At 35.8% G+C, this 27,134-nt stretch overlaps 1 protein-coding gene across 15 annotated transcripts in view; it reads right to left on the bottom strand.

The window, feature by feature from the left end:
* Positions 1-25,023, bottom strand: part of ROBO2 (roundabout guidance receptor 2) — a 1,466,835-nt gene extending 1,441,812 nt beyond the window's left edge. For 6 of the 15 annotated variants that reach the window (XM_027549752.1, XM_027549414.1, XM_027549493.1 and 3 more), the window contains exon 1: positions 24,498-25,021. In XM_027549752.1, coding sequence (XP_027405553.1) covers positions 24,498-24,627 — 130 coding nt within the window. In that variant the 5' untranslated portion in view covers positions 24,628-25,021. Of the gene's footprint in view, positions 1-24,497 lie in introns of all 15 variants that reach the window. The other 9 variants (XM_027548934.1, XM_027549246.1, XM_027549832.1 and 6 more) reach the window with 4 other exon arrangements.
* Between the last annotated feature and the right edge of the window lie 2,111 nt (positions 25,024-27,134).

The following is a 27,134-nucleotide window of genomic DNA, read 5'->3' as shown; positions in this document are numbered from 1 at the left end:
AATAAATTATGATGCATAACATTAATTTTAAGATTTTAAATTATATTTTAACTAGTTGGGAATTAAATATATATTTATATTAGTAGATGACAAAACAAAAATCCTGTTAAATACCTAATTTCATGTTAATTCTTCTGAGCCAAAAAAAAAAAACCACTTAACCACATTAACATATTTTTGTTATTAATTTAAAAATAAATTAGCCTCTAAACTCAAAGGAATTCTGGCCTAAAATAATTTAAACTATGCTATAGACCAGAGTTCTCTCTAAAATATCATGTCTCTCTTTGCACTTTTCACAAATCAAGAATTAAATATTTACCTAAATATTGTAAAGTATATAATTGAAACAAAATAGCAGATATGTTCTGAACTGGACCATTATAGTGTTCTTCAAAAGTACATTTAAATGCCTGAAACACAATGGTTTCCACAAGACTTCTTGAGACAAATATCATTGTGGGGATGAGAAACTTGACTATGCATAGCAGAAACTGACATTTATCTAACACTCTCCAGTCTGTCATTATTGCCCTGTGACAGCATTTTATCTGAACACTTGACTCTCAGCTCCAAAGGAAGACTACATTTCTCCACTTCCCTTAGTAGGATGGTTATATGAATGTTTTACAACCAATGAATGAAAGTATACAGAAATTTCTGCATGAAACCAGTTCCTTCAAACCCATGATAATCTTGAACCATCATGGGCCATTTTGGACCAAATCCATGAGGGCAACATTCCAGATCATTGTTATCAGTGACACAGAAGGAACCTGAACCAGTGGTGGCTTTCAGAATACCATCAACTATTCCTTCAAATTTCTAATGGAAGAGATGCAAATATGTATCTTAATTCAGCTATTGTTTTCAGTACCTATATTGCACACAACCAAGGAATGTCTTACCTACTTAACAATATATGTATATCCTATTCTATCTAAGTATTCAAGGGGAAATATTAAGTATAGTTATAGTCGCTCAGTTATGGCCGACTCTTTGTGACCCCATGGACTGTAGCCTGCCAGGCTCCTCTGTCCATGGAATTCTCCAGGCAAGAATACTGGAGTGGGTTTCCATTCCCTTCTCCAGGGGATCCTCCCAACCCAGGGATCAAATCCGAGTCTCCTGCATTGGAGGCAGATTCTTTATTGTCTGAGCCACTAGAGAAGCCCTATTAAGTATAGTGTCCCCATAAAATGAAGCATGTGGCCATTGCAAATTATATCTTTGAAAATAAGAATACCTTGTTTTAATTTAAACAAAACCACAGGATTTAATTTTCTAATGTCATCTCAAATGTAAAAACACACAGAAAACTGTATGTAAGTAAAGTATCCAAAATATCAATTATCTTTTTACATGTGAATGTTTTAAATTAAATATTCCAAATCCAAATAAAAAGGAGCAGGGATTATTTTCATAATTAGAAAAATTAGCCTTTTAAAATTATATTTTACCTTTTCTCTCAGGTATCTCTCATCTCTATTATGTCATTAAGTGTCCTAATATTGCAATGGAATTAAAGTCTACTTCTCTAGTGTCACCAAAGAGAGCTTCTACATGCTATATTCAGACATTTAATTTAGTTTCACAATTGTCAATTAGAAATAGCTACACTAATAGCTGCACTAAGCTACTAATATGAGTACTGATCATTTCCCCCCTTTCTTCAATTTTCCTCCACTGATTAGAGGTTGATGCACCTTCCTGTAATGCTGCTGTAACTCTTGTTCCCACTTCCCTTTGTGTTTATCAAAGAACCAGGCTGCTGATAGATCATTAATATAGGCTCTTACATTTTCCAATCAATGTCCTAACCCTTAGTGTGTTTTCCTCAACTGTAGTTGCTTTTCTCCTACTTGGGTGCTTGGTTCAAATGCTTCTGTACAATGAAACCTAACCAGATTTTTCTAAATAGACATTCATACATTCATTTGTGCAATAATATACATCGACCACCTTCTACATTCAAACATATCAGAGGGCTGCTATTCAAAGATAAATAAAAGAGATCTTTCTCATAGTTAAATACAAATGAGGAAACAAATACAATTTTAAATAATCCAGATGACTGTATACGATAGCTTATTTAGACCAGAGAAACAAGGATGTAGGTGATGGAAATAGGTTTATTTTGACTGAATGGTTGGTGGAGAGGGATTCCTCTTTGAGATGGTAAGATTTGGACTGAAAACTAAATAATAAGGGGCTTTGCTAGTGGTTTAGTGGTAAACAATCTGCAAAGCAGGAGACTCAGGGCTCCATGACTGGGTTGGGAAGATCCCCTGGAGGAGGTCATGGCAACCCAGGCCAGTATTCTTGCCTGGACAGAGAAACCTGGTGGGCTACAGTCCGTAGGGTCACAAAGAGTCAGACACAACCGAAGTGACTGAACACGCGTGCACACTAAATACTAAAAGAAGTTATTCTGGGCATATGCTTTCTATTTATAGGAACTAGTGAACTGGATTTAAAGATTCTCAATATCTGTGAGCAGGTCTTTTCATTGCTATATTAAAATAATTAGAGCAATGAGATAATCAATGATGTTTATTGAATACATCATACATGACTAAATAGTTTTTTCTCCTTCTACTGAAAGCTAGACAATCAAAACTCAAGGAAAATTTTTTCTGCTCATATACTCAGCATAAGAATGATGATTTACACAGAAACACATCTGCAGAAATGAGAGTTAAAATCACTGTCGCTAATATGTGCTTTGTGCCACTATTGGCATCTTATATACAGTAGCTAAACGATCACAGGAGAAGGAAATGGCAACCCACTCCAGTGTTCTTGCCTAGAGAATCCCAGGGACAGAGGAGCCTGGTGGGTTGCTATCCATGGGGTCGCACAGAGTCAGACACAACTGAAGTGACTTAGCATGCATGCATGCATTGGAGAAGAAAATGCCAACCCCCTCCAGTATTCTTGCCTGGAGAATCCCAGGGACAGAGGCAACTGGTGGGCTGCCATCTATGGGGTTGCCCAGAGTCAGACACGACTGAAGTGACTTAGCAGCAGCAGCAGCAAAGGATCACAACCATGTTCTCAGGCAAGTACATGGCTCCCATTCTACAAACTTTGAAACACTGGTTCCAGAGATTTATAAAAGCTATCCAAGGTCACAAGGCTGTTATGTGGTAATATCAGGATTTTAAACAAGGTTTACTTCAGACACCAACTCCAATGTATTGTGTGTGCATCAGTCGCTCAGTCATGTCCCACTCTGCAAACCCATGGACTGTAGCCCGCCACACTCCTCTGTCCTTGGAATTCTCCAGGTGAGAATACTAGATTGGTGAGCCATTCACTTCTCCAGGGGATTTTCCTGACCCAAGGATCGAACCCGTGTCTGCCATATTGCAGGCAGATTCTTTACCATCTGAGCCACTAGGGTAGCCCCCTCCAATGTACTATTGGTTTTAAAAATGTGGCCCTAGAACAATAGCATCAGCAACATGTGCAAATCTGTTTTTAAAGGAAACTCATGGATCTCACTTCAGACCTACTAAATCAGAAACTAGGGATGGGGTCCAGCAGTCTGTATTTCTAAGTCCTCCAAATGATTTGAATGTGCACTGAAGCTGGAAAACCATTCACTCTAAGACAACAACAAAAACACTAAATTTCTTACTCAGCTTAGGACTTTCTTCTGTTGTATAACTAATTTTGATATCCAGTGTAAAGTTTAACTATGTTCATTACAGAAAAAGCATCTGGAATGCACAAAGTGAATTTTCAAGGAAAAACATGTATTTATATGCTTTGGGGCATAAACAGGTGGCAAGTACTAAATTATATTCCTTGGCTAGAAGGTAAAGATTTCCCCCTGTCTCCATTCAAAGACTGAATTTGTGTGAAACAGTTTTAGAAATTAGTAAGTAGTTTTTACACATCAAGATTATACTGTCTGTGATTAAAAAGAAAAAAAGAAACAATGAGAAAGATATTTCTTAAGTTCTGAGCAAGAGATAAATGCCAGGAGGCTGAACAGAAATGTGATTAAATAGAATTTAGCAGTCTTAAAAATATAAGGGAAAACACACTTAAAAGTATTGATAATGTTCCCCTCAAAAGTTTATATTATTAATCAAATGAAAATTTTAGAGCAATTTATACTGATTTTTAAAAATGCTGTTTTGTTCAGAATAAATGAACAGATGTTGAATGGTCTTAAGTTTCAGATCACAAAACACCTTTCTTTATATGTACAATTTGTAGGAAATATAAAGCAAATCCATATTAAACAGAATTCTCACAGGCTCTTTACCTGCCTGAAACCATGTGCCCCTTATCATGTGACCTCAGGCAAGAGACAGAGAAGTCATTCCTCTCAAAATTTCTTCATGCATGAAACACAGAGATGACTTCCAGTTTTTCCTTTTGCATTAGAAATGAATGTACCAAAATATAAAGTCTATGCTTCTGATTTTTAATTTTATCATGATTATAATACTCTCAAAAGTTTTCTTAGTTTTTTTTTTTAAGTTTTCTTAGTTTTAAGTAAATGTATAAGTGACGGAAAATACCCTATTCATTTAAACATAGATATTATTTACATAGAACAAAAATAAATGTTAGTGTTTCCCTGGATGTGGGATTGAAGAAGGAACCTTCATGTAGAATGGTTGATGCAGGAATGTGTGGATATCAATAAACATTGATCGTGGGTTGAGACTGTCAATCATGGGGTTAAAACCAAATGACAAAGAATAAGAGCCAAATGGGGAGAAAAACCTCAAGGAAGAAAATGAGATGGGATCAAGTAACCTTAGCATCAATGACAGGAGGTAAGATATAAAAAATAGAAGCTTGTGGTTGAAAGACAAGTTTCCGAGTAAAAGCTGGTAGAGTAGCTACTATAAAAAAAAATAACTTATTCCTAAAAGCTGGAAGCAATTTCCCTCATATGAGTTTTCATAAATGATAAATATTTTAAAATTTCCCTGTATTTTAATTAATTTCCCAAGAATACATACTATAAAATAAACAACTCCTATGCTTAGAAACAAAAAATAGTTACTAAACTACTTTTATTTTCATTCTTCAAGATAACCTGTTTAAATTTACTTTATGATTGAATTCTTGGTACATTACCATCCATGGGCTCAAAATATTCAAAAACCTATATCTTATTTATTCCATTTAAAGTGATAGAAAGGTGCAAAATGATAAATCCTACTGAAGGCAACTATAAACAATATTTGATTCATATATACTGAAACGTTATAAGTAACAAATGATTTAGATAGAGCACATTTAACACTGTCTAGCAATGAACATTCATTATGGGAATATCACAGAAGATGAGACTGCGGTAGATAGTAAACCATCAATCAGATGTGACCCCACAACAAATTGTACCTCATCAACTCCTTTAATATGTCATGAAGCTTCCAAATAGACATCACTGAAGCATTTGTTAAGCCCAAACTACTTTTTCACTGACAAAGCTAAAGACATTTGGTATTTTCATTTATATGTAATATCAAAATGAATCGATGTGATCTAGTCGACCAAAATAGAATTTCTATAAGGATGGGCCATTGAAATTCAGACCTTAGTTTATTTACACAAATTACCTTAATGACAGTCTTTTATTTTTGACAAGTTTGTAAGATGAAGAATATATTTAGATGCTGAAATTCCAAAAATGATAAACATTATTATCATATTAGTTACAAAAATATATTTTTTTGCTAAAGCACAATGGAAGCAAAAATGTCCTTTCCACTTATATTCCTATTACAAAACCCAGTATTAAAACCTTCCCAAATAACACTGCAAGAAGAGCAAAAATTAAAATAGCATAGTTGAATACTCATACACTCATATAGGCATGATAATTATACCATCAAGAAATGCTTCTTTGTGGTACAAAAAAATGCTTATTGCAAAAAAAACAATAATCGAGCTTAGTCTTCTGATATTAAAGAATCTCACTTATTTCTTGTCACATTAATTAGCTATGAACTTTGTTTATCTCTGCAATTAATTGGGATTATTTCTTTTTCTCCTGCAAATATGCATAGTTCTGTTTTATTTTGTTTAATCTGTTCTTCTGTAGACTACAAGGCGCTCATTTAGTTTCCACTCCACAGGGCCCCTCTCAGTTGATGTTCATGTTTTATGTGATCCATAGCTTTAGAATCATCTTTCAAACATGGGTTTTAAAAAACCTACATATATATAAGAAACTGATACTAGTATCTATTTGAAAGAATTGGACTTTCACATTCTAGCATTCAGAAAATGTCTTGGAGATAATACTGTGTATTTTGCACGATAAATTGGATGCCTGAAAGCTAGATTCTCTTGCTAGTTAGGCTTTTGAATATATCCCAGTGTAGTCACAGGGAAGACTGGGTTACAACAAACAGTCTTAAGGAAATGTACTGCTCCTCCTGCAAAAGTAAATCAAAAGGACTTTACAGAGGATTCAGAAAAGAGGGCTCTAGAGTCTATTCTTTTTCTTTTCTCTCCAATTAGAAGTAAGTGTTCAACCTGAGGAAAATTGCTTTCAAAATTTCTATTAATTTTTACACAAAAATTTACCTCAAAGTCCACTTCTTGCAAGTTCCTGCTGAGTGTGCCAAACCACAAGGCAGGGCTCCCCCCTAACTCTAAGCTGTTCCTCCAGCAGGTCATATCGGCAACTAAGACCAAGAAGAATGCTTTTCCACTACTGATTCCCCTGGCTAGGGAAATGGCATGTTTTCTGTTTTCTATAAAAGATGCTGAGGCTCTAGTCCTGGGTTCCTTTGCTATAGCCCCATCTGGCCCTGATGTATTCCATGCCTGTGGGATTTGAGGGCAGGAGAAATGAAGCTATCATACCCATGCTCGTGCTGTTTGCCATACTATGCTGTGAGTGTACAATTTGTTAACTGGGTTGCTCTGACTCATTGAGTTTTCTTGTCTATTCTTGGGGATTCTTGAATTCTGGCAAACCAATCTTCTGGCAACATAGACATTTGTTTTAGAGTCTTGTTACTTGCCACCATCCTTTAGGAGTTTGGGGATCTCCCATGACAACTAATGGCATAACTGATAAAAACAAAATGCTACATTAATAGTTCATATTAGGAAACTAACATGCTAATTTAAAGAAGATTCTTCAAAAGAGAATTTTAAAACATATATAATGCTCAACTGTTATCAGTTTTCTGATCACTACAAGTAATACTTCTGGAAATGATTTAACAGCATAGTCAACAAGATTCTGTTTTCATTTTATATAACCCTAAAATCTGACTGGTGAATGGGAACATAGAGATCATCTTTCTTAGCAGGAAGCCATGCATGATTCCCTCAAACATCTAATGACAATACATATCAATGTTCACAAGATATACATGTGATTTTCAGACAGCTATAGTCATTAGGGCATCATATTGATATCTGAACGATCTGAAATCAGAGTTTTATTAAGGCATCAATTAATTTAGCTAAGCTTTATTTTCCTTACTTTAATCTTTTTTTTTTTTTTTCCTCCTTTTGGTGGAAAGGAAAAAAGCATCTAGGGCAACTCTTCCCTTTTTCTTTGAAATATCAGGCGATCTTTTTCCATCTTTCCACATGACTCTGCAAAAAGTTATATGATTCTCTATTTTCCAGGCTAATCTGCCTCTGTTATCTGTTTCTTTGTTTGTTTTAGCATTCTTTATAAGAAAAGTGTTCTAAATTCTCAATACTCAATTCACCATTGTCTGTGTGCAAGCATGCTAAGTTGCTTTAGACTCTGCAACCCTAAGGAGTATAGCCTGCCAGGCTCCTCTGTCCATGGGATTCCGTAGGCAAAAATACTAGAGTGGGTTGCCAAGCCCTCCTCCAGGGTAGGTTCCTGACCCAGGGATAGAACCAGAGTCTCTTATGTCTCCTGCATTGGCAGGTTCTTTATCACTAGCGCCACCTGGGAAGCCCCTCACCATTGACTATGTGTTCTTTATGCCACTGTTTCAAAAAGCATAATATCCAAAATATTTCTTCCCTAAAATCTTCATATTATATAACTATAACCTAAGCGTGGATTTACCTACATTTTCTTAACAATCACATCACATTGCCTGCTTAAATTTTGATATTTTTCACATGAAATGATTTTAAGTCATTAAAAACATGAGTGCCTTAAGTCATTCAAAATTAATCCAAAATGTTTGCATTTATGTGGCTAGATATTACCATGTTGGGCTCTAATCATCAGTGGGTTAGTTATTTAATAACTGTATATAGAATCAAAGACTCATTTTTTAATGATGAAATTTTGTTTCTTGTGGTGTTTGAACTGTGACATTGCTGACCATCATTATTAAAATTGAAAACATGTTTTTTCATGTAATTAAATTAAAAAGAAAATTGATTAAAATATATGCTTCAAATATTAAATTGGAAAGAAATGCAAAAAATGTAAGCTGCTGCTGCCAAGTCGCTTCAGTCGTGTCCGACTCTGTGCGACCCCATAGACGGCAGCCCACCGGGCTCCCCCGTCCCTGGGATTCTCCAGGCAAGAACACTGGAGTGGGTTGCCATTTCCTTCTCCAATGCGTGAAAGTGAAAGGTGAAAGTGAAGTCGCTCAGTCATGTCCGACTCCTCACGACCCCATGGACTGCAGCCTACCAGGCTCCTCCATCCATGGGATTTTCCAGGCAAGAGTACTAGAGTGAGGTGCCATCGCCTTCTCGGAAATGTAAGCTATGCATAACTAATAAGTATTTTTTTATATGTATCTAATTCAAGTATATTGCAACCCCTATACAGTCCATGGAATTCTCCAGGCCAGAACACTGGAGTGGGTAGCGTTTCCCTTCTCCAGGTGATCTTCCCAACCCAGGGATTAAACCCAGGTCTCCCGCATTGCAGGCAGATTCTTTACCAGCTGAGCCACAAGGGAAGCCCTACTAATAAATAAATTTATTAAAAAATACTGTTTGTATATAAAATTTTAAAAATAAATGATAATTTTATATTTTTAAAAGAGCATTCCATTAGCCATTCAAATTCAGTTTGGGTCAACATGTAAATTTATACTCCTTCATGAAATGCTTAATGACATTATGAATCAAGAGTCTTCAAATGATCATGACTTTTGAGATAATAGTCCTACTTCTAGAAACTCTGCCAAGGGAATGATTAGATTTATGCTCAAAGATATTTATAGCAGAATAATAGTATAAATTGGACATAAATAAGTAAAAGAAAATAAGATAAAACGCTACACATGTAAGAAAACAATAATTCTGTACACATATTCTAAACTCTATGTATTACGTGGGCTTCCCAGGTGGTGGTAGTGGTGAAGCATCCGCCTGCCAATGGAGGAGACGTGAGACAAGGGTTTGATCCCTGGGTCAGGAAGATCCTCTGGAGGAGGGCACGGCAACCCACTCAAGTATCCTTGCCCGGAGAATCCCATGGACAGAGGAGCCCAGACAGTCCATGGGCTCGCAGAGTTGGACACAACTTAGTGACTAAACCACCACCACCAAACAACTCCTATTTGCCAGGTTAGGGTTCTCCAGAACATGCAGAATAAAACATTCAGTGTCACCAAAAATTCAGAACTGAAATATTTTTTCATGTTTTCCAACATGTTTTGTTTTGTTACCTAATATTCTGACAATTATCTTTAAAGACACTAGGCTCATTTTTCAACTAGTTACATATATTTTCTACAGTTCTTTTAGACTCAGAATAATTGTATCTTGAATAATAACTCTGTTCACTCTCACTTAAATCCACACAGCTTTAGTAGTTATTCAAGCTAATGATATTCCTTTTGGGTCAAGGAATAATTATGCTTCCTTCCCAACTCCTTTCCAAATGTTTCAATATCCACTTATAGGAAAGTTTGATTAATAATATCTTCATACCTCAAGTGGTATTCCTGGATAAGAGGACAAGAGACATATTTAACATTACCTACTCTGACCTACAGACTGACTAAAAGGCACATAAAGGTATGTAATTCAAACTATAACCTCCACTTATGAACATAACCTGATACCCAACACTCCCTAATATTTAGAAGGTAGATTTTAAATTACTTTTTAACTTAAACAACAGGACATGTTGGATAAGAATGGAATAATCACAAATTCTTCTCAACATATTCATGATATGATTAACTTAATTATTTCTATATCTAGAAATGCATTATCTAGAAAACAACAAACTCTTTGTAATCTACAATATGCTAAGTGTAAACTTTAAACTAGTTCTTTATTTTTCTCTTTTTGCTTTAGTATCATAATAGTTGACATGTATAATGAAGACCGTAGCACTCTGTATTACCTTGAAATATGAGAATATATGAGTTTTCAGTGTAATATTAAAGACAGTGTTGCATTTAAGAGTACTTGAAGTTGTTTCATAGGCGTTTCTATTAAGACTGATCTGTTTGTAGTATTTCTATTAACATGAGCTTCATTTATCAGAAAACCATATTCTTTGATCATAGCAGATAACAGGACATTTGCATTTGTGAGGTTTTATCTTTTTTCCTTCTTAAGTAGATGGGGGGGGCAGAAAAAGCATTTGGGGATAAAAGAGTATCACTTGAAATCAAATTTTATTTTATTCATCAAGAAAAACTTCTGTTTTAATGCGCTTTTAAAAAATATCCAGTTTCATCTGGATATTTAGGTATAATTTTAAATTGACAAAATCTAAGTAAATTACTTTGGTTGTTGTTTTTTAGTCGCTAAGTCATGTTGGACTCTTGTGACCCCATGGACTTGCCCCTGCCAGGCTCCTCTGTCCTTGGGATTCTCCAAGCAAGAATACTGGAGTGAGCTGCCATTTCCTTCTCCAAGGGATCTTCCCTACCCAGATGTCAAACCCATGTCTCTTGCATCGCAGGAAGATTCTGTATACTGAGCCACCCTTTTACATACCTTCAACTAATTATCGCATAACAAACATGATATTCAGTTCAGTTCAGTCGTTCAGTTGTGTCCTACTCTTTGTGACCCCATGAATCGCAGAACGCCAGGCCTCCCTGTCCATCACCATCTCCTGGAGTTCACTCAAACTCATGTCCATTGAGTCGGTGATGCCATCCAGCCATCTCATCCTCCATCATCCCCTTCTCCTGCCCCCAATCCCTCCCAGCATCAGAGTCTTTTCCAATGAGTCAGCTCTTCACATAAGGTGGCCAAAGTACTGGAGTTTCAGCTTTAGCATCATTCCTTCCAAAGAATACCCAGGACTGATGGCCTTTAGAATGGACTGGTTGGATCTCCTTGCAGTCCAAGGGACTCTCAAGAGTCTTCTCCAACACCACAGTTCAAAAGCATCAATTCTTTGGCTCTCAGCTTTCTTCACAGTCCAACTCTCACATCCATACATGACCACAGGAAAAAACCATAGCCTTCACTAGACGGACCTTTGTGGGCAAAGTAATGTCTCTGCTTTCCAATATGCTACCTAGGTTGGTCATAACTTTCCTTCCAAGGAGTAAGTGTCTTTTAATTTCATGGCTGCAATCACCATCTGCAGTGATTTAGGAGCCCCAAAAAATAAAGTCTGGCAACTCAAAAAATTAAAGCAATTGTTAACTGGTTAAAAGATAGGGACTTCTGCCCTATTATCTTTCCAAATATCCATTTACAGAGACATTTAGAAAACATCCTTAGTAGTTGCACATTTTTTTGAATAATGAGTTTTATTATCTAAGGTGCATATAAATGACCCAATTACCTAAGTCCTGACTGGGAAAGAGCATACAGTTTCAGTCCAAGAAGAGCATCACGCCTCATGTGTCAGTAGCATTTATTTACCATTTGTGGTTTTTGAGGCTAGAGAACGTATCCTGTTCTTTTTCTTAGTGTTTTACTCTTGACACCTCAAAGTGCTTCCAAAAGCACCCATGTGTTCTCTTTCAGTTTCTTTAAGTTGGGTTCTGATGGGCGGGGAAAACATGACATTGACACTGACTAGTATGATATGAGGTTCACTCGTGTGCCAAACTTATCAATTGTGATAATGACAGGTAATTTTATTCAATCTACGCTGTAATCCTCAGTAGAACTTCCCCTATTTCTCCATGTTTATGTATTATTCAGACTAATAGTGACCCTGAAGTAGAAAAAGCTTCTTGTCTCTTAAAACTTTTATTGAGAGGAGTTCAAAACACATACAGTTAAGTGCTCTTCTGTGTGCATTTAATATAGACTGAAAAGCTGTTTGGTATTCATTTTAGATTCACTGGCAACAAGACAGACAAAAAAGTGTGTGCTAGGAGTCAGGAAGATATATATGAAAAATTAAAAGTTTAAAATTAATTTGAACTTGTAATGTGCCACGTGGAAATCTAAAAATCAATTTCCAAATGGAACAGCTTGAAACTTTCTCTTGCCATCTGGTTTTGGACCTGGCTCATTCAGTTTCAATTTTGCCCTGGTGAATACTCCAATTTTATATATACTACATGGGAATGATAATCTTCTTGCCACCTAAGCACATCTTGTTGTATTTCCTAAAATTGTAGTTGTTTTTGTTCTTTTCCTACACCATCAATATTTCCTAAGTGCCCTCTTAATCACGGATACACTTTATTTTAAATCAGATGTGCCGTTCATATTTGATGTATTCGCTTATTGAATAGTGATCACATTTCATTTGGTAAAATTTTTAAAACATACATCTTTAATGACCCTAAAATACAGATTGATGAATCCAAATAAAGGGTGGGGGCAAAAGATTTGGCTATTTGAGTTGTAAAGTAAGAGAAAAAATAAGGCCCAATACATAGACATCGGTTTAAATAAGATTATGCGAGGCAAGCATTGACACAACGCTAGCATGCAAGAAGTACTCAGGAAATGTTAGCAATTAATTTTAGTGTCTGTGTGTGTGTGTGTGTGTGTGTGTGCGCACTAATAATAACATGCAAAAAGTTTGAGTGTTTTTTTTTTTTTTTTTTGAGGGCTTCCCTGATAGTTCAGTTGGTAAAGAATCCGCCTACAATGCAGGACATACTGGTTCGATTCCTGGGTCAGGAAGATCCGCTGGAGTAAAGGATGGGCTACCCACTCCAGTATTCTTGGGCTTCCCATGTGGCTCAGCTGGTAATTTCTTCAAAGAATTTTTTTTTGAAGAAAATATTTATTGAAAAGCCACTGTTAGTTACTTAACATACACTTACATGTTCCACACAAAATAATTCCATGAATATGCTGAGCACTACAGATGAGATCAGGCACATTCAGCGGGGTACGACTGTGGACAAGAATACTGAGGATTACAGGATTCAATAACTCCCCTTTGAGTATACAGTTAATAAATGGTGGAGATGTAAACAGAAATTTGACGTCTTTGTTATTACTTGATGACAGTCTCAAGTAAATTTAGCAAGTGTGAGTTACCACACCACAACATTATTTTAATTAGCTTTAAAGGCATCTGTAAGATATTGAAGCCAAATGATTGTAATCAAAACTAGGGATTTAAGCTACAATAGGATGTATAGAAATGCATCTTCTCTATTAGTACTTCTCTAATAGTACATCTATTGATTTAGTTCTTGATAGTCCGGTCAAATCTAGTTGAAAGTGAATGACAATTACAAGTAAAACTGACTTCTAGTGATTTCATCACATGTTTTTTAACCTAATTATTAAAAGTTAAATTTTTGCTTCAGAAAAATAGGCTGCCACTTCCAAATTACTTAACTCATATACCCATCCACCTGCTTAGATTCTTCAGACAGATGAATAAAATCTTACTTTTATATATACATAAGGCATTTAAAATTACAACAGTAAATTTTAAAGACTATCCAATAATTTAATTATGATACTAAGAACTCTTTAGAACATATACTGAGGCTTCAAACCACATGTTTATATCCCTTTTAAACTTCTTTAAAAATGTATGACAAAAGATGAATAGCTGAGAAATATTATAATCACAACTTACACTCACAGAGTTTAATCCAGCTCTTATAAAATATGGACTGTCTATACAAAGTATAGAATTCTTGTGGCTCAGATGGTAAAGAATCTGCCTGCAATGCAGCAGACCTGGGTTCGATCCCTGGGTCAGAAAGGTCTCCTGGAGAAGGAAATGGCAACTGCTCTAGTATTCTTCCCTGGAGAATTTGATGACATAGGAGTCTGGTGAGCTATAGTCCATGGGATAGCAAAGAGTCCGACATGAATGAACAACTAACCTTTTCATGTTCATACAAAGCATAATCATATATACATTTATACACTAATTTTTATATACACAAACTAATTTGTTATTGCAGTAATACACATAGCTTTGTTGCAAAGTATTTTGCATTGTCAAATAAACCACTCAAGAAGATGCTTTGCACACTACACATTATATAAGGCAAATAAATAGTTTTAAGTAACAGTGACATTACACTTTATTAAACTCTTCACAATAAGAAATCAAATCACAACTCGAACTTTTAATTCAATTCCAGCACACAATTTTGTGTCACTGCTTTTGTTTTTAAGCCATGGAAACATAAATGTGGCAAATGTAATGAGGTCTACAATCTAATGAGTATCTGCAAAATCACTCAGGTAATTTGCACCATGTTTTGGTCCCTAAATACAGCAGTCATCACATGACATATCTTACCAAGACCTGCTACAGCCACTTGTTTCCAGCTCTATAAATTCTAATTCACTCTCTGCCCAACTCTCAAAGCTATACTTAATAGATTCTGTTGTTATTCCCATTAATTCTCAACATGCTGCCCATTGGAATCAGATTGGTTACTTGATATTCCCCAAATGTAGCATACTGTTGGCCTGGGTCAGCGGTCTGGCTACAAAATATACTATTCAATAACCTTAGGCAAATTATTATAGGCAAATGTAGAGTCAAAACTATGGTTTTTCCAAGTAGTTATGTACAGATATGAGAACTGGACCATAAAGAAGGATGGGCACTGAAGAATTGATGCTTTTGAATTATGGTGCTGGAGAAGACTCTTGAGAGTCCATTGGACAACAAGGGGATCAAACCAGTCAATGCTAAAGGAATTCAACTCTGAATATTCCTTGAAAGGACTGAACCTGAAGCTCTAATACTTTTGATGAGAAGAGCTGACTCATTGGAAAAGACCCTGATTCTGGGAAAGATTGAGAGCAGGAGGAGAAGGGAATGATAGAAGATGAGATGGTTGAATGGCATCATTGACTCAATGGACGTGAGTCTGTGAAAACTCTGGGAGACTGTGAAGGACAGGGAAGCCTGGCATTCTGTAGTCCATGGGGTCACGAATAGTCAGACATGACTTAGCGATTGAATAACAACAGTGACAAATATGGATAACAGTATCTTTTGGATAGAGTTGATGCAAGTATTATGTTACAGAAATAGAAAATGTGCTTTTAGAAAGGAAAAAAAAAAAAAAAACCTGCTCAGCTATATATAGCTCTGTATTTCCCTGATCTCATTATTCTGGCTATTATCATCTGAAAAATCTTTCCCTTTTATATTTATCTATTTATTCAAAGCCTTAAAAAGCTACATACACATAATCTGCAGCTCATTTATTGTGCTGGTTGTTTTTCCAAAGTTTCTTTATGCCTATCTTCTCTGATCATTTAAATTACGTCTCTCTCAAGAGCACTCAATAAACATTTGTTTGATGAATGAATGTATATATTTTAGGTTTCCAGCTATACTTTATAAGCACAGTATAAGCATATAGATGGACATAAAAACATTTTACTAATAGTACGGTACACATTGATCTACCTTGAATGTACATAACATCTTTGGGGACCTTGCATGGAAACACACAATTAGCAAAACTCTTTATCTGACAGTACATCAAATGTAAATCATCACACTTGGCCATCAACAACCTCAGCCCCAAATGTCTGCAAATATCTCTCCACTGGTCCATGCAGTCCCTAAACAGGAGTGAGACATTCTGTTAGATAAATAAAAATTCGTACTGGGTAGCCAGAGGCAATTCTCAGGCCCCTATGGATTCTAGAAGGCACTTCAGTTACATTCCTGATTGCCCTAAAATAAATTCTTTATTAGCTGCCAACTATTACATTAGAGAATGCCTGATGTGCCCCTGTCTCCAGAACAGAATCTTGGATTTTGCCCAGCTTTATAACTACTTCTTTGATGACAGAGTTTTTGACATTGATCTGAAAGGGATTCTACCAAGCATATGTAGAGTCTATCCTAATAGTCTATGTGGTGAACTCTTCATAAATTGACAGAAGGAATGCCTTTTTATACTCATCCTGGCAACATGTCAAGAGCTATACACCAGCATTACTGAATTAACTCATTTAATCTTTATATTTTCCTGAATAATAATACCAGGCAAAAATTTTATCATGTGAGAATATAGGCTTATTCATTTGGCATTTTTACAGAGACAGAATTCAAGATGTAGTCATTCAAATAAATGTAATTTGTAAATGCATAAAGTTTTGTTGGTATGAATGTCTGCACACTATTGGATAACATCCCACCTATTTCTACAAAAAATAAAGATAAAAACACAAAACTTCATTACATAAAGGAGTCTGAAGCATATATGCCAGGCTAAATTTGATGTATAGATTTTTAGAAAAATTAGACTAGATTTCAAACTGAATCTGTTAAGTATAAATCACATCCTGCCTCAAAAGTAATGTGTTCACAACTACTTTCCTCCTATTATCAAGACCAGTTATTTTTCCCTTCTAATCCTAGAATATAGACTGCTTCCAAGATCATATCATCATGTCATGTCTCATCTAGTCACTCAGTCGTGTGTAAGTCTTTGCAACCCCATGGACTCTAGCCTGCCAGGCTACTCTGTTCATGGAATTCTCTAGGCAGGAATACTGGAGTCAGTTGCCAGTTCCTTCTCCAGGAGATCTTCCTGACTGAGGAACTGAACTTGGGTCTCACACTGCAGGCAGATTCTTTGCCATCTGAGCCACCATCTCATCATACATACCAAAGTTCCCAAATTGCTAATTTGAAATTTATATTTTAAGGTGAGTTGTTTCAGCTATTCAATAGCTAAAAATACTTTGAGACAGTCAGTTGCTTTCTCATTTTAAAAAGAGGGGGCCAAATAGAAAAGACAGAGCAAAGGAACATAAAAAAAATAGTATAAATCATCTAGAAGTTAATAAGTAATCTATAGAACAGTTTGAATGCTGGAGCTGAGCTCAATGAGGTTGATGTGATTTTGCTATAATATCAAGAAGAAAATAAGTTCAGAATATAATTTATACATTTATAATTTTATTCCCTGCTACCCCTAGCCCTCTAATCACTCAGTAGCACCAAGGCCAACCTTAGTTTAGTTCTGCTGCTTTGTTTTTAACGTCACAGTCACTTACCTTACTTAGATAGTTGAAGGGAAAGAAAATTGTTTCTCCCACCTCCAACTTAGCCAAAAAGTTTTAAAGATCATAAAATAAAAGCTCCTAGAGGACAGAAATTTGTGTGTATGTATATATAGTTTTTTAGTGCTTTGGAGAAACCAATTCTTGAATGCCTCTTTAATAAGTAGCTTTCAAAAACCCAATGTGGAATGACTATAGCAATCCCTTGTATGTGGTGAAAATGTCTGTCCTTTGTAAGATACTAGTTCAGGACTTTGGATCTTTGATTTGACTTTTACATTATAACTCTAGAATTGTGATCTTTCATATATTTTTCTTAAATTCTACTCCCAGACAAAGGTGACACTAAGGACTAATGTGGTTAAATGGCTAAAGGACAAATCAGATGAGGCCATGTTGTTGCTGTTCAGTTGCATACTCAGTTGTATGCAAGCGTCTGCAACCCTGTGGGCTGAAGCCCACCAGGCCCCTCTGTCCATGGGATTTCCCAGGCAGGAATATTGGAGTGGGTTGCCATTTCTTCCTCCAAGGGAATCTGACCAACCCAGTGATTGGACCTCTCTCTCCTGCTTGGCAGCCAGATTCTTTACCACTGAGCCACCAGGGAACCCAGTTGAGCACTCTGGTCTCTGAAAATATAACAAACTTTAGATGTAATGTGCTTGTTTTCTTTCCTTTTCAGAAATAATATCTGTTTGGATGACCTCGGTTTCCTAACCAAACAAAAATCTTTAACACATAAAAAATTCCCCAGTCTCAAATCATCAAGGTTACTATTTGATTCACATAATCTTTAACTGGGACTTCCCAGGTGGTACAATGGTAAAGAATCCACTGGCCATTGCAGGAGATACAAGAGACATGGGTTCGATCTCTGGATTGGGAAGATACCCTGGAGTAGGAAATGGCAACCTACCCTACTATTCTTGCATGCGTGTGTATACACACACACACACACACACACACACACACACAAAATCTTTAAATGACTTAAGCAAACAGGCCTTATTGTAAACTCTCATCACTTTCTGAATTTCTGTTTTGAAACTGTAATTCTTTATCAAGTATCAAAACCTGTGGCTATAACTATATTTCACTTTCTTTTCTCCTTTTTTTTTAAATACTCACATAATTTTGAAGGTTGAAGGTTTGAATTTGAAAACTAAAAAGACAAAATTCCTCTCAGATGGAGGCCTAATGTGAGCCATGATCCATCCTGAAGCAAAAATTTTATGGCTCAGTTGTAAACCCTTTGAAAATGTAGCTTATAATGGAAGTGCTGAAACCATCTTAAAATGGATTCATGAACCCCTCCACTAATATATCTAAGGTATTTCATTACTGTCAATGTATCTCACTTTTTAAAATTAAATAACCTCTTCAGAAATACTTATTTCTTTTTTAAGTACCTGAACAAAATTTTTTTTGTGGAATTTGGCTAATGAATCGTCTCTCTAGAGTGGAGACAGGTAGGAACCAATGGATACACACTTAGAGATTTACACTCATATCCGATTGGGGTAGTGTGAACTATATATTAATATTTTCAGATCACACTTTTACAGGTATATTCTGACTTTATAAAGGACATTCAGCTCACAAAACTATATTCTTTAAAATGGATTAGCACTCCGCTTCCTGGGTAGTAGTTTTTCCCATTTTTGGTAAAAGCCTGTTTTTCTACATGCAAGTTAAATGTAAATAACTTCTTTCTAGCTACTTTCTAACATAAAGAACACGTCAAACTCTTTCCAATTTCCCCAGCCTCCAATTTATCATCCAACACAAAATGCATTTTAAGTAAATATTACATGAAATTTCATAATTACATGGCAACAAAAGTTACATTAGTAATAAATAAAATAAAATTTTGAGGCTAAAAGTAAAAGAGTGAATTAGAATAAAAGTTAGACCGATATGTCTGTGGATAAGATATACTCAGGTCATAATTTCTAAGACCAAGAAAAGTCTATTATGCTCAAGCACTAAGTTTTTCTTATCAAACTCTCACATACATTTTGCTGATTTTCTCAAATGCTGTTTTTCAAATAGCACTAGAGAACATGAGCAAATTTTCCAACAGATCTTAGTATGGCTGTTAAGCATACTCTTTGATTTCTGTATCTAAAAAATACTCTCATCTTTTTGAAATTATAGAAAAAAACACTCATTTCAGGCTTAGCTTTGGAATTTACTCTTCAGTTGTAGAGAAGATAAGGTATTAAATCTATTTATTGCATGCAGATGGAGATTAAATAATTTAAACAAATGAAAAACAGAAGTAGTTATTATACACAGTACAAAGAACACTCTACATTTTGCATGAATATTCATACTGCTCAGTTTCCAGACTCACTATCTCACATTATAAATTACTTTAGAACAACAACGTTGCTTTCTTTTTTTCCCTATTGCACTACTTCCTACATGAGTCTGCCAGAATTTTCCAAGTTTTAAAATACTATAAATACATTCACATTTTTCTACAACTAAAACTGAAATTTAAATGATATAGTAAATGTAGAGTGTTAAAAATGATTCCCCAACATTAGAAAGGTAAGATATAGCACCAATTGAAAGTTTAAAAAAAAGAAAAATGTAATTAACACCTAATGTCATTGAAAATCTTATTCCCAGCCTAATTTTTCAAATACTTTGCTCATGTATCAAATAATATTAATTGATCCTCTAGTAAGTGCAAGATTTCATATTAATAAAAATGAATTAAAGACAAAATTTCTCTTCAAATAACTTGGGAAATGCCAAACATGTAAGTCATATATACCCATATAAGACATGTATACCCATAAAAACTGACTGATGTGTAATCTAAATAAAATGTCCTAACATTCAAAATATTAAACATTACTTTCAATACATGGTTGAGGGGTATTTGAGCTGGAGGTCAGGTGCTACTCTAGAGATAAAGGGGCATTCCAGGAAAAACATCAAAGGCAAAATTATCCAATTATATTTCTTCAAATCAGGAAGTCTTAAATTATTTTAGTAATTGAGGAAGAGCAAATCATCAGTCTTCAATTTTATGCATGATAATCTACTTCTTACACAATAACAAGGAATGCAAAATATTGGATTGTGTGAGGTGCTTACTAAAAGTAAATTTTTTACTAGCTCATATAACCAGGAAAAACTTCAGAAACAATATCATAAAAATAAGCTTACAGGTGTCAGGTACCAGCACATAGTTAAATTATTTTAAGTTTAAAGGTAAAAAATAAACAAAAAAATCTAACTCTAAATAATTGTCAATATATTATACTGTTCCATGCGAAAATGTACATACAATCTAAACTAGCGCCCTCTGAATATCACTGCTTCGATGCACCATGAAGTAAAATAACATAATGGCATTGTATACTCATAAAACATTCTAACCCTTCACAGAAAGGGGGGGATAACCGCCAGAGAGGTTTTCTTTGCTCAGCAAAAATAGACACGGACAACCGGCTGCTGTAATTTATAAAACAAGTATGAATGTTCTGTAAAAGAATCTTCTGAATTGTCAAAAGTTTTGATAACTTCATGCTCTGTTGCCATAGTTTAACTCATATCATAACTGAGATGCCTGAGTGAACTCAACAGACTCCTTCAGGAGATTCAAAGGAGTCAAGGTTAAGTGAAAGTGCTGGGTGGGAATTAAGCACCATGGGGGGAGGGGTGTAGGCCCTGCCCCTTGCACAATGCGGGGGGGGGGGGGGGGGGTGGCCCCGCCCCTTAGCTTGATTGGCGGCTGCCCTGATTTACCAGTTTCAGCTACCCAGAGGGTTTGTTTAGACTATCCTCTTTTGTGCTTGCTTCACCCAGTTTGCAACTTTTACGTCTGTCCTTCTGTTTATACATATTTACATCCAAATGGCAATCCACTCCAGTACTATTGCCTGGAAATTCCCGTGGACAAAGGAGCCTAGTAGGCTACAGTCCATGGAGTCGCAAAGAGTCGGACACGACTGACTGAGCGACTTCACTTCACTTCACATCCCATTTTCACCTTCGATAGAAATTATAGAAATAAAAGTTTAGCTTAAATTCTAATTTTCAGTAGCAAAGTTTTTTAAAAAACGACACAATTTAAAGTCTCCTTTATGTTACATATATTGACCATCTGCAATGTAAACTTCACTGTAAAGTTATGTTCATTGAACTGGAGCTGTTTAAGTCTTTTAGCCCTTTTTCCTGGTGGAAGCAATTGAATGCAGAATAATTAGGTCCTTTAACCCTAATGAGGGTGATGCCAGCAGTGTATTTAGAATTTCTGGTTAGTTTATCATGAATGCAAACTTATGATCACTTATGCTATGCTCTGAACTAATCAGATGAGACATCCACTTTCCCTTGAGGAGTTCATATATTGTGATTAAATAGAAAAGCATGCACCTGAGGGAAAACTTGCTGGCCTACTAACCTATATTTGAGATTCATGTTCATTGATGAGCTTAAAAAATCCCTTCGTAGCCAACAATAATCAGCATTTTTTTCCCCAATCATTCTAACAAGTCAGCTTACAGATACCTATTTTGAGCTGCCAAGCCACTTGCTGTCTGTTCCACTCCTCACAGGCCACGGCTAGCTATTCAATGATCTATGATGCTCTTTCCCAGTCCTGCCCGCCTAACCCCTTCTCTCAGAATGGTGGCCCCTGTTAATACAACAAAAATGGAAATTGTCAGCGTGGGCAGGTTGCCATATGGAGGTTGACAGCTGCTCAATCAGATTAAGACAAATGCACACAGGCAATGTGAGTGCAAAAACAAAAAACAAAACAAACCTCATTTTGAAAAAAAAAAAATTTGTTTTCCTATTATTATTTTTCCTAGGATTTTAAGAAAGAGAATATCAATTTTAAAGATTGCTCTATAAAGCAGATAAGATTGAATCAGTGTTGATATAAAGCAAATTTTACAGGTAAACTAAACTTCTTGAAAATTTTCTGTTTTGAACTTCGATCCTCTTTGCTTCTGGCCATAGCATTTAACTTAAGAAGCCTCATTCTCCCTTTCCACCTCATCCAATTCATACATATACTTCTGCTGGGTATGTTACAAAGTAATAAAGGCTCCTAATTCTGGAAAAGAAAATAATGTTGAAAAATTGTAAAAATACGTTTTAAAAGGTTGCATAATATTCCAAGAGAAAAGTAACAGAATTTTAGAAGCCACACAACCATCAAAAGCCAAGCTCATGAATAAATAAATATTTACAATATGTACATATGCATATCAAGGTAAAGCTACTTCATAGGAACTCAGACTGTGTGGAAAATATTTATGCAATGCATAGACAGTGATAAAAAAGAACACTGAAAAAGGAGGTAATTTTAAAGCAAAGAACAGTAGACATGTTTAAAGTTATTGAATAATTTGCCTGACCTTCCTAAAATATACAAGACTCTTCTAACAATAAATAAGATATGTTGGCTATGATTGCCTATTCCTGAACTTGACTGAGTCATATCATCACTGTGCAGCAGGTCTAACACATTTTAGCCAAGCTAGAGTACATTAGAAAGAGTAGTCACATGCTCAGGTGAAATATCTCAGACCGGATTTACAAATGAAATCTAGTGCCTTAAAGCTGTGTGCAATGTATAAATGCCTAGGAAAGCTTGCACTTTGAAATAAACCTTTGTGACTAAGTTAACAATTTTTCTAAAATCTTGCAGCTGTCTAACTTTCTCACTGGGTAGCTAAGCCTCCCAAGTCTATTGCTGAAGTTTATCATAGGAAATGATACTCTCACAGGGTAGAAATGCCTACTGTCTTTGAAAAATTTATATAGGAAGTACAAGTTTAACACTCCTGGCATCACCTAGAGTTGATAACAGCATACATCTCTAGATCCCAAGCCACCAAAAAGCTGCCATGGAGGCTAACATAAGAGCTTGTAGTCTGCAAGAAAAAAAAAAAAAATCCATTGATAACATCAGGACATACAGTAATGTGGTGATAAACTTTACAAGGCCCAAAGGATAACTTGCAGCTCCCTCTCCCTGGGGCTGCAGCTGCACCAACCATCGAAGCTAAGTGCCCGTTGGAACTTTTCCTTCAAAGGTAAAGTAGGTAGAATATTTGTAATACTTTTTATGGAACAAAAGGAGAAACAGAAAGATCAAACTGAAGGCACTTGTGTATTTAGAAAATCCTGCTGAGATGCTGTGATCAATTATTAAAACTTCTTGTTAATGTTCATGCTTCTCTTTAACCTTATATTGGACTGTTGACAGCCAAGCAAAAGTGGGCAGACCCAGAAAACCTTTCTAGAACTGAGAGAAAAATATCAGGTGAAAAGGAAGCTCCTGCCAAACAAAATCCTTGGCTAACTCTCATCAAGATTTCTGTCCCCTCACCCCCCCAAAAAAACATTCTCAGACTATCCAGAACATCTCTCCTGGGATATTTCTGCAGCATCATTTAGGCTTAGAGCATTCACAGAACAGGTACCCTGATCACTGTGTTTAGTATAAACAAATGGTATTCAGGTAAAGCAGAATCAACTGAACTTCATAGGGGAGAAGAAAAAAAAAAAGCAGGTCCAAATTCTCAAAAATGCTCTCTTATCTCATAATGATTTTTCAACAGCAGAAGAAAATGGATTACAACACTCCAAAGTATTGAAAGGCTTGTTCTCATACAGCTGGTTTTTTTCAATAAAGTTAATGCAATTTATCTTTATTAATACATCAACACTGATGGAGTCAGCCAGAAAATTAGTCCTGGTGGCAATGTATTTCATAACATCCCTCGGATCATCTCACAAAATCTAACAATTCAGGGATCTAACACAGAACCTGTTTCTTTTCTAATATAATGCAGCTTCCTAAGGATAACACATATAGCCTTGCACCAGAGCAGCATGCATTTGTCTCTATATCTTTCCTGCTGGAAATGATCTTCGTCATGCTTTGCAAGCCCACAAAACCAAAAATTGCACAAAACATATTTATAACAATAACAGAGGAAAAAAAGAAAAAGAAAAACTCTTCTTCCTAGCCACCTATAAAACACATCCTCTTCCTGGAAATAAAAAATCTGATTCCAAACAGAAACAGTTCCTGTACCTTTAGCTCTCCTCAAGTTCCCATTGACTAGCCTCACTAACTCCATTTAGATCTTTAACACCAAACTTTCATCACTTACCCCCTTTCCAAGGCTTTCCTTTCCAGGGGGTCCGAGTCAGCTTGCTCAGAGTGGATCCAGAGAAAAAGAGCATCAAAATGAAGAGAAGTTCAAGCCGAGTAATCTTCCCCACTTTCTCGGATGATAACATTTCCACAAGTTAATGTCACAAAATTTCTCACATCCTCTTCCCTCCCAGTTATTAAAATCGCATTAATCATTGAAAAACCCGAGGTAGGTGTTGTTTTGCCATCTTTCTAACAGCTGAAGTAGCAGCTCCCTGATGTAGCCCTGAGCCAAAGCTACATTTCTCACGATCCGGCTCGTTCAGCCCGCAGTCAGCACTCACTGCTGCTGCCCTAGGAGCTAGAAAATAATTTCTGATCTCCACTTTGCTTTCCGTGGGAATATATTCCTCTGCGTTCTGAGTGAGCCTGATTGAAAATGATAAAAACAGTGATGTCTGTGTCCAGCAGAAAAGAGAGAAGATGTCAGGATTGTGTGAAAAAGATGAGAAGCAGTTGTACTGACAGCTTTCAGGCTGCTGTGTGATCCTAATAGCTGTGCAACCAACCAAATTGCTCTTTTAAGAGTAATAAGGCTTCCGTGAAAGCCGGTGTCACTGCCACTTGGGTGGGTAGTGCTGGGCTTGAAAATCACCCAGGAACCGCCACAGATAACGACTGCTTCAGTCCCGCTTCAGAATATTAAGGGCTGAGCAAAATATAGTATGCACAGAGGGTAGATAATCTATTGTGTGGATAATAGAGGAGGATTTGAGCAACGTTGTAGGGAAAGACGCTGAACTTAAAATCCATTTAATTTTTCCTTCACTTCACCTCCTGACATTAAACGGGGATCGCATCTGCACTAATTATTCATAAAACGGTCTAAAATATTTATTGGAATATCATCAATCAGTGTAGGATTTTTATCCTGACAATAAAGCAGGCAGGGCAAGTTCTCAATAGTTTCAGTTCTCTACTGAATTCATGCCAGTTTATTTGGGTATTTCTGTGTCACCCGCATGAACCCACAGTGAATCCTGTTAAGCAAACTTTTGGAAATAGCAACAGAGACGCTATCTGTACTGGGCTAATCACACTTTCGGGGGAACATATTTTTTATATTTGTTTGTGTACATCACCATGGAAATATAAAAAGCTCTCTAAGTGTCTTGGTCTTTTGTAATATACTTATGAAAACACTACTGCTCACAAGGTGTGGTTATAATTAGCATCTGAGCACATGACCATGCCCTCAGCGATGAGAAGGTGGGTGAAGGCAAATCAAATAAAAGTAATTTGGTCTGTACTGCCTGAAGTGAATTAGCATGATCGAAACATTCTGGCCAGTATTTGAAATCTGTCTTAGTATTATCTGTCTGGTCACTTATTCCTTTAATCAGTGAGCCACAATGCATGAATTATGCATTTATGTACTTTAATCAATTGGTATATAATGATATAACTGCCAATTTTATGATGTTATCACTTTCAAACTGGATAATAAATTGCCATTTTCAAATCATGTTATTGGAAGAGGTACTTTTAGAAGAATAATTTATCTTGATAAGATTAGTTATATTAAATTTGAAAATACAGTTATTGAAATTTGCTTTTATATAAAGGAAGCAGCACTTGTCAAAGATGCTGTATGGGATACACAAAACAAGCTCTCAGGTTAATCCTTAGTTTAAAAATAATAATCAATTTGTATTCAACTTTTAATTAATTTTAAAACTCCTGAGGGAAGTGAGGAAAGTTCATATCATGCTTATTTTATAAATAGTGAATTTAAAATTTGTGTCTCTATATACTTTAAAATGGTAACTTTAAATTTAAGTTGAAAATCTATTTTCTCTTTACCAGTCATTCTTCTTTTTTAAACCTGTTCCTCTTTTCTCACAAGCATGTAAACAGATGTTGGTAAAATGAATCAGCCAACTCCCCCACCATCACTTTCTGCGAAGATTCTAGACACGAACTTATTTCCTGTTGACTGGCTCTATTCCTCTTGAAAGAAAGAATGTAAGTTTTCATAATTAGTAAGTTCTGTATTTTTCAATAACCTGGGCCTTAGGTTAAACAGGAAAATGAGACATAGGTTTAGACACAGCAAAGGTTGTTGGTAGAGATACATGGTATTTCAGAAAGGTCTGACAAGAATGAAGTTAATAGGAAAAGTATTCTTTCTTTCATATGTGATATAGTTGAATAGGTTGACTTGAGGACAATGTCAAGTTTGGATTTGCAAGAGTTTCTTCTTTTTTGGTGACCCTGTGACAACACCAGCTCTGGTGGAGAAATTAAACTGGGGTTGGAGGAAGCAAATCACTATTGTTCATGGAAGGAAAGCCATTTACCAGTAGAACTCATCTGACTGATGTGTGAAGTACTACTCAAACTTTCTAGACACTATACAGAATTAGAGGAAATTTCAAATGAATGGGTATACCAAAGAGAATGAATAAGGTTGCAGTAGGAAGAAAAAGAGAATTTTAGTGGAGGGGCCTGTTCACATGAGACAAATTTCTAAACAGATACATCTGTCAAAATGTCTTAATTTAATACAAGTACTAAATTAGCTAACTTGTTACAAAAACTAAGTACTTTACATGAATTAACTCATTTAATCCTTACAAAAACCCACTGAAGT

Source organism: Bos indicus x Bos taurus, chromosome 1 (assembly GCF_003369695.1).
Source record: "Bos indicus x Bos taurus breed Angus x Brahman F1 hybrid chromosome 1, Bos_hybrid_MaternalHap_v2.0, whole genome shotgun sequence".
In the NCBI taxonomy this organism is placed as follows: Eukaryota; Metazoa; Chordata; class Mammalia; order Artiodactyla; family Bovidae; genus Bos; species Bos indicus x Bos taurus.
This window is presented reverse-complemented; position numbering and strand designations above follow the sequence as displayed.